The following is a 15027-nucleotide window of genomic DNA, read 5'->3' on the forward strand; positions in this document are numbered from 1 at the left end:
CCATGAATGGCCATTCAGAACGTGGCTTGTCTTTCACATTTCTGTTGTCACTGCTGAAACCCACCACCCTCTGCCTTGCTGTGTTCACATCCACTGTTTGGTCTCCATAAATCTTCAGCAAGCATCAGTGACTGTCAGTGGGTGCCATTTTTTTTTCACACAGAGGAATTCAATGACACACTTTTGCTTCATGTCCATATCAGACATCATTTTGTCAGACTGTCCCTCTTCTCTTTGTCACACAGAACAAAATGTAATGGAATATTGGTGGGAAGCTTCAACCTCTGCTGCCATACCACCAACATTCACCTCTGATGCTGTGGGCCAATGTAATAAAATAGGAGGTATCACTTTACTCCCTATACAAGGAAGCAAGTCTTGTATAATTATTATTAATTTTGATTATGGTTTTCTACTTATGGGGCTATTTCAGACCTCCATGGATCTTCTAAAATTCTCAAGATGGACAAATACTCATTCAACTTCTAGAGGTTTAAAAATATAGAACAGCTACTAAGATCAAATAGTTATGAATGTACTAGCAGAAAAAAAAAAGATTAAAAAATCATTATAGCTAATATGCGCATTTTCTTAAACAAGTATTTTTAAAGATTAGCATGGTTTTCCAAGCTTAATCTTATTCTTATAATCCTCTTGATTGTATACTGATGTCCTGGTAGTTCCGGAATTGATCTAGCCCCAACTCCACCTCATTTTAAGCATTTAAGTGAGAGGTACTCATTCACAGCCTGCTTGCTCTCAGTTTTCAAGGACAAAGACAGGCAATTCCAGAAGGTTTGCCAGCATAACAAGGAGAAGTAGAATGGATCACCCGCCACAGTGATTAAATCTGAGATCTGGAAGTATTCCCTTCTATTCATTGACCATTTATGGAGCTTAGATGATGTACTTCAAATTTTCAAAGATGAAAATGGTTTTGTTTATTTTAATGTTAACCTAATGCTTGTTTTTGCTGAAAAAGAGCCCTCATGCTCTATTTGTTCATGCAGTCACAGACAAAAATAAAAATGCCTAAATGCAAAATTAGCTAGCCTTGTAGTCCTGAGCATGCTTTTCACACTTCTAGAGGCATGTATCTTCAATGAATGACACGCTCTGTATGGTTACTCATCCTAGGAAACAGATCCTTACAAGTGTTTTGTAAGCTCATTTCCTGTTAACTGTGTTAGTAGCTCCCAGGGGAATTGCAAAGCCAAGCTGCTAACAGGGGAAGCATTGTATTGCTCAGGTCACGGCTGGAAAACACTCCGCACAATGACTGTGGGCTCGCTTACAGCAGACCTTTAATCCAATAATCACTCTGGAGAGACTACTGCAAATTTAATGGTTTCTCTTTCAGAAGTAAGAAGACTTTTTAAAAGAGGTTTTTGTTCAGACCCACAGATTTCAGTGGCATGAAGTTACAATAATCAGAAAGAAAGGCTAGGTGCTTTACTCCCTGTTTTCTTGGCAAAGGAGTGAAATCTTTGTCTTGCCTTCGTATTTATACAGTCAGGTGTGTATATCAACTACAGCAGAAAGCAGTAACAGGAAAACAAACATGCTTCTCATATGTTAGAAATTCAACATTTACCTGAAACATGTATAGAACATATATCAAAACACATATCAGAACATAATGAACATATCAGAAATGTATATCATTGAATATATATCAGAAAATCAATGAAATGGAATGAAAATATTTGTTTCTAAGGAAGTTTTTGTTCTTCAAATGATATCCTTACAAACTACTTTGTAGAATCATGGTAGAAGAAGAAAGCATATGCAAAATGCTACAGTCAGTTTGAGTTGCCAGCACAAAATACTATGAAAGATAGGATAGTTAGACCAACACATAAGAGACTCTTCTATGCCAGGATAGGCCTTAATAATAACGTGATTTTCAGTGATTAATATTTTCAGTGAGAGATATATATGGATAGAGAGAAAGATATGCATATATATATATATATGTATACATTCTCAGGAGGAGATAAATAATTGGAAAAAAAACAGGACTGGTCGTGCTGATGTACTTAGATATTGGAATAATCATTACAGATGAACACATGCTTCCTCTTTTCTAGTGGTGTTAAAAATTTTCTTTCTAAAAGCTTTTCCCACCTTGGTTTCCATGCACTGTACAAACAACGCTATGATGTTAGCACTACTCATACAGTCCAGACTTGCTACATTAGACATGCAGGCTGAGTTCAAAGGAATGAACCCTGTTTGTTGACAGATAATTAGTTTAGACCCAACAAAAGACAAGCATGGTTACATTTGCTCTGGGCTTGAGCTGGTTCAGCCCAGGTTACGCGTATACTGCGACACAATGCTTACTTGCAATCCATTTTCATGGTTAGCATTAAATGGTGGAGTTGGGGCTAGTCTATATTGAACACAGGTGTCTCTACTCTTCAGAGGGTGAATTAGTTGAGCTGCACATAGATTAGTTAAGAACAAGAGTTCCATGAGATTATAGAAGAAATTTAACAGAAGTGAATACCAGCCTTTGTAGCCTCTCTTACCTAAATGAGAGTAAAAGAAAAGCTTAGAAGGACTATTCTTTTAAACAGTGTATATTATTGTATTATCAGAGGACTCTAACACTGGAAAATAGGTAGCACTCCATAGCTATTCACACATACTTGAAGCTATCCAAGTAACGTTTGCCAAGTCATTCATTTTGGTTGAATGGTGTAGAAGCAAGGGTAAAGATTACAGTCAAAGCTCAATTCTAGGTCAGATACCTACTGTGCAAATGCCAATAGCTTCTTATTTGATGTCTCAGGACAGGTTATTTTTCAAATTCATCTGTTGCAATCCTAACAGCTTTCATCCTCTTAGCACTGTAGTCATAACTTTTGCAATCAAAAAGTAAATTCACCTCATAGTAAAAATTACTGGTTGCAGCAAAATTGCCACAAACATTATCTCAAGCAAATAATGTCCAGATTTCCATTTGTCTCAACAGCTAATTACTGCCCAAAATCCTCATAAAGATTCTTTAAAGTAAGATGGAAACATTATAATATCTAAAAGGACAAACTTTAATGAAGGGTACCTTTACCAAATCCAGTTCTCTTTTTTCCAAGAAAACACACTAAATTTTTGAATCCACAAAAGCAATGTCATACATTGACACTTCATTCCCAGATTACTCTTGTTTTATGCAACTTAATTTCAGCAAAGAGTGAATTAAGATCAAGAACTGCTATGAACAACATTACATATGGTTCACTTTTAATTAACTTATGGTGCATAGTACTTCCTTTTGTACCTTTACCTTTTAACTTGCCCTTTACATTCAGTTTCTCTATACACAGTACCATCACAGGACTGCCTGCCCTACAGTCTTAGAGGGCTTGGAATCCACACTGATACATGAATGATTTAACATCAATCATGAACACAGAAACACAGTAGAGGAAGCAGATCACTGCTTTAGCTGCAAGACCTAGGGCTGCAATAAAGTGGTTGTAGAAATACCTGATCTATGGTTACCCAGTTTTTACTTAGGAGTCCCATGTCTGCTGCAAGGACATCCAGCATACTTTGTAGCCTGGAGAACAGAGATGATTCGGATTTTCCTCAATGTCAGGTGCAATTCATAATTGTTTGGTAATAATTGATTTAGGTTACAAAGTATGTCTGTATCAGGGTCAGTAAGGATATCTGAAAGCAGTAGGCTATATCACAGCTCAGCTTTTTCAAGAGTCTTAAGTAGTCTCTCAGCCATAACGGGTATTTCAAGATAAAAACAAATATCTGAGATTGGCTATTTTAAGTGACCTTTTCTTGGAAGCAATTCATTTACCTTTGTTGCTTTGCTGAGAAACATTGTTACCTCTCCAAAATATCAAATTCACCTGTATGTGAAAATCTGTAATAGGAGAAGCAGTATTGTTATCATCACTGCCCGCGCTATCAGGATATCATCTACAAACACTGATATCCGGAATGTGATGGTATTGACTGCAGCAACCACCTGACTTTTACAAGGAGTTTTTCTTCTGTCTAGACCTCTCATAGAGCATGAAAGCAATTCAGATTCTCCTACATGTTCCATTTTTAAAATGAATCAGTTTTTTTGTTTTGTTTTGTTTTGTTTTTTTTTTAAGAGGCATAGGAAATGATATTACTAACAAATTCTGAAGAATATCTTGCAAAAGAGATAGGCAGAAAAATGGGGAGGCTTGGCAACAGTATTTAAATATACCACACACAAGGTATCTCACAAGTTGGCCAAGCATGAATGAACTCACAGTCTGTGATTTGTACATGAGATATCAAACGAGGATTCCTACAATCAGAGATATCAAATGAGGATTTCTACAATCGGGAATGGAAGGAGAAGCTGAGCAGCATCTTTGGACTTAAGTTACATAGAGCTGTAATATGTGGCCATGTCTAAAAATGCTTTTCATATTTTAATTATTTAGTTCTCTTTTGGATCTTGTAGAAAAAATAATGTGTAGAAAGGGTCTGAGTTTAATAAGAATATTTGCAAAAACAGAAGATTTATGATAACAATATTTTGAATTTTGTTCTCTCAAAGCATGTTCACACACCTACACTTGGATCAAGAAACCTAAACCACAAAATTGCATTAACTTATTCTGTGAATACTTTATAATATCTTCTAATATAATCCACCTAAATAATGTTATGATTTATCTTGGAAAGAAATACCATTATTCACATAAATGGTAATGATACATACTTAAGCTGATTGTTAAAGAACCTGCAGTGGCAAAAGCTTGAAGATACGCTGCTCCAGCAGCTGAGTCCTCTGTCCTAAAGGAGCCACGTGAAATATATGCGACGAGGTACTGCCTGGAGATCCTATGGTATTCTCCCTTCCTATCAAAGGAGCCTAGATCCTGAAGATAGACAATATACTAACTTTTTAAGGAGCTAAGTGAAGATTAAAGTAATTTAGTATCTGTAGTTTGTATATGTATAATAAATGTATGCACACACATGCAATAATCTGCCAGCGACAGATGATGTTTGCAAAGTATCATAACTGTGGCTAGTTCCCTCATTAAGATGTCCTGCTGCAAGATATGATATTTATTTATTTCTGTGATAGAAAACAAACAAAGACTTCCAAAATTTTTTAAGGCTGTCATTATAAATTCAAAATTTTTTAGTCTGTTGAATTTATAATAAGAAACAATATGCAAAGAAAACAGGAGTATAATGTGTCATAAATTGGCTGACTTCCACTATTCCTCCTGGTTAGCTGCCAATTTGGCCATTTGCCACAGACTAAGGAAGGAGGAGGCTTCACACAGATTTTACTTAATGAGAGGACAAAATAAATTAAAAGCTGCATAGAAGTGCCAGAAGCATCAAAACCATGGATGCTGTAAAAACAGAAAAGAGAGAAAGTATAAAAAATAGCTGTACAGAACAAAAGAATAACTCATTCATAATTCAAGCCATCTGCATAGGAAGGTACAGGATACTTGCTCAAACCATGACTCTAGTCCATAAAACAACATTAAGCATGGTCTTCCAGTTGTTTTTAGATTGCAATTAAAATTGGACAAATTGATAGGCAGATATTAACTATCATGTTCTACCAAGAACTCCTGCAATTTAAGATTAGAACCATAGAATCTGATTGGAAAGCACCTGCAAGATTAAGTAGTCCAACCACCCTACCATCACCATTGCCACCACAAGCACTAAACCACATCTCGTAGCTCCTCATCCAGACGCCTCTTGAACACCGCCAGGGACGGCGACTCCACCACCTCCTCCCTGGGCAGCCATTCCAGTGCCTGACCACTCTGAGAGAAAAAGTTCTTCCTTATGTCTAATCTAAGCCTCCTCTGATACAACTTGCGGCCACTTCCTCGGGTCCTGTTTGCTGCCTGGGAGAAGAGGCCAAACCCCTCCTCACCACAGCCTCCCTTCAGGAAGTTGTAGAGTGCAATGAGGTCTCCCCTGAGCCTCCTCTTCTCCAGACTGAACATTCCCAGCTCCCTCAGCCTCTCCTCATAAGGTTCGTGCTCCAGACCCCTCACCAGTTTCATTGCCCTTCTCTGGACACGCTCCAGGGCCTCAATGTCTTTCTTGTAGTGAGTGGCCCAAAACTGAACATAATACTTGAGGTGCGGCCTCACCAGTACTTTTACCTCCCTGCTCCTGCTGGCCACACCATTTCTAATGCAGACCTGGATGCTGTTGGCCTTCTTGGCCACCTGGGCACAGCTCATGTTCAGTCAAGCATCAACCAACACCCCCAGGTCCCTTTCCTCTTCACAGCTATCCAGCCACTCAGCTCCAAGCCTGTAGCACTGCATGGGGTTACTGTGGCCAAAGCACAAGACCCGGCACTTGTTAAGGTTATGGCACTCCAAAAAAAATTAGGATTGAATGGCTGCCTCTGAGGTCGGTGGAAGTAAGGAGATAGCAGATAGCCTAGTTAGATATGGATGTCCCTCTAGCAAACTATGTCAGTAATAGAATATTTAATTGTCATCAGCTTGAAATTCAGCTCAGTGCTAACATTGAAAATTAGCTTATTCTGCTTGCCTACTGGAGACAATGCAAAGCAGAGATTTATAATGTAGGACTGCAGTGCTGAGTTTCTGTCTTTTTTCACACTACTGATAGCAAATACAAATGTGGACTATTTGGGAAGTTGGACAAGTGCTAGTGGATATCAACTTCCAAAGTTCATTTACCTGTAGGGGGAGAAATAGCAAGAAAGAAATGTCCAGAAGACCATATTATTCATGTGTCCTGTCTGACCTCTTACACTGGCCTTTGGCTTCTGACCAGGTCATACCATAAGCCATTTTACTCAGCAAGAAAATGCTTCCACATAGTGCCTTCTTCTATCAAATTGCTGATACAATCATAATTCTGCTGAGTAGGTATAAAGAAAATAGTAGGCAAGTCTCTGGCATAAAACTGAGTCCTTTTCCTACCTAGCCTTGATGTAGAAATGTCAAGAAGAGGACATATGAAGGGCTGCTTGCCCATCTAACGTGAATGAAGTGGAAAAAATGTATTTAATGTACTTCCTGCTGTGAACAGCATGAGGCTTCAACAATTCCACTGAGGTATTAAGTCTGTGTGCTCTCTAAGTACAGTAGCATAGAATTAGAATTGCTTGGGAAGACAGCCACTGACCAAAACCTAAAGCAAACAACATAACTGTAACTATTCTACTGATAGCTGCAAATTTTGAGCTGTGCATTTATCACATCTCTTCCCTTCTGGTCTCAAAATTTGATTACAAACTGAAAGCTTAAAATTTTCATACAATACAGAAAAAAAAAAGTAAGAGAGAGTCCAAATCAGTGAGACAGCAATCAAAACATTTGAATAGGAAAGAGTTTTTGGCTACAAGTCTTTCTGCAGGGATCAAGGAATATTTGTGACCCTATGCTTTACTCTGTTCAGGAGAGCTCTACAATTCTGTGATTCTGGAATGGAACCCCTTGGGAATTCTTCAAGAATTCCCTATGGAATCCACTAAACAAACTGAATGTATTATTGTATATCATACACAGAAAAGCTGTCTTACTGACACTTTTTTGCCACTCAGATTTAAAAAAAAAAAACAACCTGGAAATGTTTGGTTTTTTTCTTCTAAATGATTTAGCTTAATGATGAGTATTTTACTGGAAAGTAAATGACACTACATTTTCTGTGACACTGCTAGATTTCTAGGTCTGTGTTTAAGAGATTTAATTTTAGTAATTCAATATTTTAAAAAAATCATAATTATCTTACAAATCAGGAATAGCTAAATATGTTATTCATGGCATTTCACAGTAGGGGATGTTTTAAGACAAAGACAGAATGCCTAACAGACTTTATGACATTGGGATGAATAGGAAATTAAATTTCAAAGGGTAGGGTACACATCTACTGTCAGAAATTCAGGTATTCAGGTGTATCAGGTACCCAAGGTGATTGATCTTAAAAGCTGATATACTTCTCCTAGGACAGGATGGTTCTGGGGAGCATTGCTCTCTTTTCACTAACAGAAGAACCCTGTCATAGCTTGCTTGAAGGAGATGTCTAACTAACTGTATAGATGGCTAACATCAAATGTTGTTTCTGTCCACCCAGAAGTGGATGATTTTACACAGGTCTTTCCCCTCAATATTTGTTTGTTTTTTCTTAGTGTTTCATGGTTACTATATCTCTGACTCCAACAGATCTGCATTTTATTTTTTAGTTCTTTAATATATTCCATTAACTTAATCTTTTAACATAATTGTTCTTTGTCTCCAGCCTAAAAGCCTATGAGGAAAAGCCTGCTCCAAGAAAAAAATGTCTCAACAGCAGCAATGCCACTTTCTTAATATATAATTATACTTGCACATGTTCTATATACTATGATTTTTTTTTTCCAGATTTTGCTTTGGCAGAACAGCACAATTGGGTAATCACTAATTCAGGTACACGGTTGCCAGGAATTTCTCAAATATACTCTTGTTAGTACAAAGTTGAACACACCTCTTTTGTCTCTTATATTCATGATGGTATTAGAAGTTAGCTACTTTAGTTAGATCCTATGGGCTTACTCTCATTTCGACTCATTTCTGTTTTTCTTAGTCTCTTGTAGAAACATCTTCCCCACCTCAAATTGTCTGTATATATTTTTAGTGGTCACAACATCTTCAAGCCTGGATAATTAGTTTATTAACTAGTAGACTATTAGAGATATTAGCTACTCTTCCACTATTTTAGGCTGTGCTATCTACAAATTGAGATCCTAATAAATTCACTAAAATTATTAACAACAAAAAAATCAAATTGCCATATAAAAACCTACAGAAGAAAACTATTTGTTACAACAACGAAGTAAGACAAACATGAAATTTCCATTTCAGCTTGTATTTGATATGTGATCTGTTACTTTACATGAAGTATTAATTCAAGCTTGATTCAAACTTGTGTTCATTCATGTTATTTAATTACTTACATGGATCACAGAGAAAACAAAGTTGTCTTTGTTACAGGATTACACATGAGAAGGCTCAGATAGGCTGAGTATTTATGATGCAATTAGAAGGGTATTAACTTCCTGCCTTTAAGACCTACCCTTTATATCCTTAACTGGGGAGAAAGCACTGATATTAACAGTCTCATTCTAGTGGAGAAGCTGGTTGGTCATGGTTTAGATATGCTCCACTGGGTGAAACACTGGCTGGATAGCTGGGCCCAAAGAGTTGTGGTCAATGGGGTTAAATCCAGTTGGCAGCCAGTCACGAGCGGTGTCCCCCAGGGCTTGATACTCGGGCTGCTTCTATTTAACATCTTTATTAATGATCTTGATGAGGAGATTGAGTGCACCCTCAGTAAGTTTGCAGCCAACACCAACTTCGGAGGGATTGTTGATCTGCCAGGGGGAGAAAGGCACTACAGAAGGACCTGGATAGACTGGATCAATGGGCCAAGGTTAACTGAGTTTCAACAGGGCCAAGTGTCAGGTTCTGCATTTTAGTCACAACAACCCGAGACAACCCTACGGGTTTGGGGAGGAGTGGCTGGAAAGCTGCCTGATGGAAAGCGACCTTGGTGTACTGATGGACAGTCAGCCGAATATCAGCCAGCAACGTGCCCAGGTGGCCAAGAAGGCCCATGGCATCCTGACTTGTATCAAGAATGGCGCACTGAGCAGGATTAGGGAAGTCCTCCTGCCCCTGTCCTCGGCACTGTTGAGGCCTCACCTCTAGTACTGTGTTCAGTTTTGGGCAACTTAGTACAGAAAGGACATTGAGGTGCTGGAGAAGGTCCAAAGAAGGACAACAAGGCTTGTAAAGGGCTTGGAGAATATGCCCTATGAGGAGAGACTGAAGGAAATGGGGCTGTTTAGTCTGGGGAAAAGGAGGCTGAGGGGAGACCTTCTTGCTCTCTTCCAATATCTGAAAGGTGCTCACAGCAAGAGCGGGGTGGTCTCTTCTCACTGGTGACAGGTGACAGGACAAGGGGAAATGGCCTCGAGTTGCACCAGGGTAAGTTTAGGTTGGATATCAGGAAACACTTCTTTACAGAAATGGTTGTTAAGCACTGGAATAGGCTCTCCAGGGAGGTGGTTGAGTCACCTTCCCTGGATGTGTTTAAAAACCGTTTGGATGTGGTGCTCAGAGGGTTGTTGCAGTTGGGTAGTATGATTAGGTCATGGTTGGACTTGATGACCTTTAAGGTCTTTTCCAACCTGAGCAATTCCATGATTCTATGATGATTCTACGATTTGGCATCACGCTTTCAGAGAGTACGATATATACTTGGTAATCCCTCACATCAGACTTCAGGAAATATGACATCTTCACATTTGATTATACATGGCTAAAACAGCTCCTTGGTATTCCTTTCACAGAATTTACAGTTGAGATTGCACTGTCCAAACTGCATGCATAAATGCAAAAATGCATAAATGCAAAAATAATTTTTTCAGGGAGATTTTTTGCTACTCATAGAGAGCTGCAACACCAAAGCCGGGGACATACAAGGAGAGACTTAACGCTATAACAATATTTACACAGGCTTTCCAAAGCAGTTGATGTGCAGTAGAGTGCTGTTTCTGTTCTTCCTCAGTCACAGACCTCTAATTCACAAGAAATGTCTCTTTCAAAGAAACACATTAAGACTATTGATCACTCAAACAAAGGACAATGTTCTGTTTGGACATCCTTCCTGAGGGGATTTCAAAAGCAACACAACTGTCTTCTGATTATTTACTTTTTTAGAAAGACATACAAAGCACACATGGCTACTTCTAGGCAGAATATAAATTCAGGGTCATAAGAGAAGGAATATTGCAACTGGTATGTGGCTTCTAGATCACTACTAATCTAATGCTCTAGAGCATAATCATTGATGAGCCTGATGGGTTTGTGCATGCAGCCTCAGAGTCACACATATAAAGGTGCTCATGCAGTGTCATATGTTGGGTCACACCTATTACTACAACAAAGAGAAAAAAACATCTTGTTCTCAGTTTGCACATGTGATTTTCTCAAACCATAAAATACCAACACAAAATACTTCAATAAAAAGCCACCCTCAGTCTCTAAGACTATTTTCAAATCTTTTGACTCAAGCATATTTTTTACTATGGAAAAAGTGCAAAAATCCAACTTCTGCATGCTGATTTGACTGGGAAACTAGTTGTAGTTTATGTCCTGCACTGGGAATTTGACTTTATCACATTATGTCTTACCATCATCCTTGTCAGGTACAATGGTAATTCGAGTGCTTGCAAATTCTGTACCAATTCTTCCACCCATTGGCATGCTCAGCAGAACATCAAAGGTCTCAGCCTCTTCATACAGGGAATCATCTATGATCACAACCCGACATGTTTTTTCTCGTTCATCTTTGTCAAAACGGAGAACGCTGTTGTGATCCTCAGGCCTGGATATGTAGTCAGAGTAAGAAAGCACAGAGGTTGGAGCAGTGCCAGTTGCTGTTCCTGTGGCACAAAAAAGGAAGAGTCAGTACACATGCACTGGCTATTATGATCCTCTGACAATGGCTGAACTTTATTTTCATTATATTTTAATTTCTGTTTAAAGTTAGATGATCAGAGAGGCAGAAATCTCTAAGCAGGCAAATTTCTGAGGTCCCTGGACAAACCGCTTCTATCATGCGATGCACTGAAGGCAAATGAACCCTCACATTCATTTTCAGCTTTTCAGGCAGAAGGAATACTATGGTCTATCATAAGATGAAGATTTAAAAAGGAGAATGTGTAAGAGCTAGAAATTAACTCCTTTACTCTTTTAATATATTCAGTGTACTAAGTATGTTATAAAGATGACGTCAGTGCAACAGAAATTAATTATAAACCAGTTCCTAATTTGATGTAAACAAATGAAGTCCTATACTCTGTGTTGGTTTAATTAATAAGAGATTGGTAGGCAGAGGAAAGAGAAGGTCATCAGCCGAACAATATTATTTTATACTCTTTTTTTCAGGACACAAGCAAGTAAAGGCTATTGTGGACCACTGCAACGCCTTCAGTTCTCACCACTTTCAAATATTAGGGACCTCACTAAAAGATCTTGTGAAAAGGTAAAAACATAGATCCTCTTACACTCCTAACAAAAGGAGAAGATTGGAACATAATTGTTTTTCAGCTAAATTCACTAAGACTCTAAGACAAATTGTCAAGATAAATAGAATACATTTCCAGTAGAATCTGAAGATGAAAAACTCACTAACTCATTATTCAATAGATGGACCAATTTTTTTCAATTTCTGCCTCTTTTCCATTTTCAGATTTTTTGTCTGTTTGTTTGCTTATTTTTGGTCTAGTATTAAATGTGGAGGTTGGTGGCCCTGTCTGTGGCAGGGGGGTTGGAGCTTGATGATCCTTCAGGTCCCTTCCAACCCGGGCTACTCTGTAATAGCGTGATTGTTTTATATTGCAGATTCCGTTACCTTGTTGTGTGTAACAGATAACCATCAGTTCCTGGCTCACATCTCCACTTCTTCTGACTGGAATAAACAACTCACCAACATCTTCTTCAATAGTATAGGTAGACTGAGGAATAAAGACAGTTGATTCTGCAAATGATAGAAATATTTATTTATGTAGATTTATGGCCTCAGAAGGTAATCTATGAAACAGCTAGAAGCATTTTGGCATATTCAAAAATCCACAAAACATCTTGAATTTATTAGTGATGGACCTAGATCTGAAAAAAAAGCCCTACAAAACCTCAAAACCATAGAGGGTAAAAGAATTAGTTAGCCTTTTTAAATATCAGAAATGGAAAACTAAATCACATCTAAAATCACAAGTTTTTACCAAGTAGTCTCTAATGGGATTAATTTACTTAATTGGGTTTAAAAGTACAAAACTGAATTTGGTGAATTTTGTCCACAAGGTCTATCCTTTTATCATTTCCATGATATTTCATTATTAATCATTAATCACAGTAGTAGCAATTCTTGTAGCTCACACACTGGCAGTGATTCTGTAAGGCTATTCGTTAACTTAGTGCATCATCAAGAGAACTATGAAAATTATTTGGCACTGAGGATGCTTATAAAGTCAAGTCAAGATGTTGCTCTTTTACTCTGACTTGTACATCAGATACGACCTGGCCAAATGTCTGAGCAAGTTGCTTAATGAATCTCCTTTAGAAGGGTAATTTCCAAAACAAATGATTATTTATCACTAAATTAACAATATTAATGGTAAGATATTTTATTGTAATAAAAAGAGAAGCAGCTAAAGATTTAAAAAAATCTTGAAAATGGGGTAGAAAATCTATTATATCTAAGAAGTAAACAGAAAGCTCAGTATAATATATTACAGGAACAGAGATAGCATACAATATATGCACAGGAACGGAGACAGCAGGGGTTAAGAGACAGTCAAATCTTTGTAAAGAGCTAAAGATAAGGGTTTGGGGAAAGGTGGTCATAAGGGGACTTCAGGAATAACTGAAGCTGCTGATGACACTCCTTTGGTTACATCTTTATCATACACTTAAAATGATACAGGACAAATCCCTACTGGATATCCAAATTTGTCTCGAGAAATATTATGAGGGAAGGTAAACTTTGCAATCCACTGCTGGATTTGCCCTCCATTTTTCAAACTGCAAAATGAACATACTGTCAATACTGTTCTGAACAAGTTCTTACCGTCTCCTGGATCAATAATTTCCACTGTGGATACAGAAGGAAATTCCAGAACTGCCATGACAGGCTCAGAAAGAACAATTTGAAAGGACTCAGATCGCTCATGTTCCCCATCACTCAAAATCCGCACTCGCCACGTAGCTAAGGTTTGGCCAGGATTAAACTGCACCTGCTTCTGGGCTTTCCCTCTGAAGTCTTTATCTTTCTTGGCAGTACCATCTCTGGTGCTAATACCTGCCAAAAACAAAAATTCAACTCATTAAAAACATCCCTTGTATTTTTCTTTCATTACATCATCTTTGAAAATCAGAAAAATGGACTTGTTTTCACAACGAGAGTAGCAGAGCTGCTCATGTTGTTGCTCAGTAAATCTTACACTTATGTCACACACAGAAGTGGAAGCACATCAGTTAATATTGTGAAGGGAAATCTGTATAGAATTAGCCAAGCCAACACTAACTACTAGAAAACCTAAATTCTCTGAGCACAATATCAAGTCACCGTTTCTCAGTAACTCACCTATGGATGTCCAAAAAGACCAATACATTTTCCTTTCAGATTTTAACCTTCTGGGCTCTCTTCTATTACAGAATATCTAAATAACATATTGCCTAACAACCTCCCCCCCTTGATAATTATTTCTCTAAGGAAAAAATAAAAACACACCTGGAAAGTCCAACCTTCATGTGGAATGCTAAAGAAAACAGACAAAAGAGGTAAAACAGGGAGACAACGTTGACAGAAGATGTAAAACATGAGCCACTGTGGTCATTTTCACTACAGTAAGCATTTTTAAAAATAATTATCCACTTGTTTCAGTGTTTATGTTACAACAGTCATTAAACTCAAACTTTTCAATTCAGGTCAAGTTGAAATAGTAAAGTCACAGGATAAAATTCAGGGCAGCTATCCCCACCAAAGCAACCACTTAAAAATAGCTGTTTTTTGACTTCCCTCCCAGTTTAAGGCTGTCTGCAGGCCCTCACTTTAGAGAACCCTTTATAGCTATCTCCAACTCATGCATTTAGCCACTGTTCCAACTCTACAATACAATTCAAATCTTAAAGGTTTTACTCACATTTAAACTTCTCTCTTCTCTGTCTATTTCTTCAAACTGTATTATTTTAAGCGTTCAAGAATATCCCTTTTCCTTACAAAACTTCTCCACTTGTGCCAATATTTGATGTAACCTTTAAGTCCCTTAAGACCTTTCGGCCCACAGGCCAGCAAGGCTAGTAAGCATTTTCCTTACTATCTTTTACATCCTTTAAGCTCTGTAATTCCATTCTGCAGGATGAAGGGAGCCAACTGGAGGCTTATTGTTCTTGTGCTTGTCAGATCCTTTGCTTGATTTTGAGTCATCTCAATTCAGAAACTGAACTTGAA

The 15027-nt window shown here is 37.9% G+C and overlaps 1 protein-coding gene across 1 annotated transcript in view; it reads right to left on the reverse strand.

The window, feature by feature from the left end:
* FREM2 (FRAS1 related extracellular matrix 2) overlaps window positions 1-15027 on the reverse strand; it is a 128337-nt gene that overhangs the window by 37752 nt on the left and 75558 nt on the right. Inside the window, exons 4-6 of the mRNA XM_042839144.1 lie at window positions 13645-13875; window positions 12430-12555; window positions 11207-11458 (exon numbers count right to left, since the gene is read on the reverse strand). Coding sequence (XP_042695078.1) covers window positions 11207-11458; window positions 12430-12555; window positions 13645-13875 — 609 coding nt within the window. The remainder of the gene's footprint in view (window positions 1-11206; window positions 11459-12429; window positions 12556-13644; window positions 13876-15027) is intronic.

Source organism: Centrocercus urophasianus, unplaced genomic scaffold (assembly GCF_019232065.1).
Source record: "Centrocercus urophasianus isolate 14NV4802_14NV808 unplaced genomic scaffold, USGS_Curo_1.0 seq_9, whole genome shotgun sequence".
Lineage (NCBI taxonomy): Eukaryota > Metazoa > Chordata > Aves > Galliformes > Phasianidae > Centrocercus > Centrocercus urophasianus.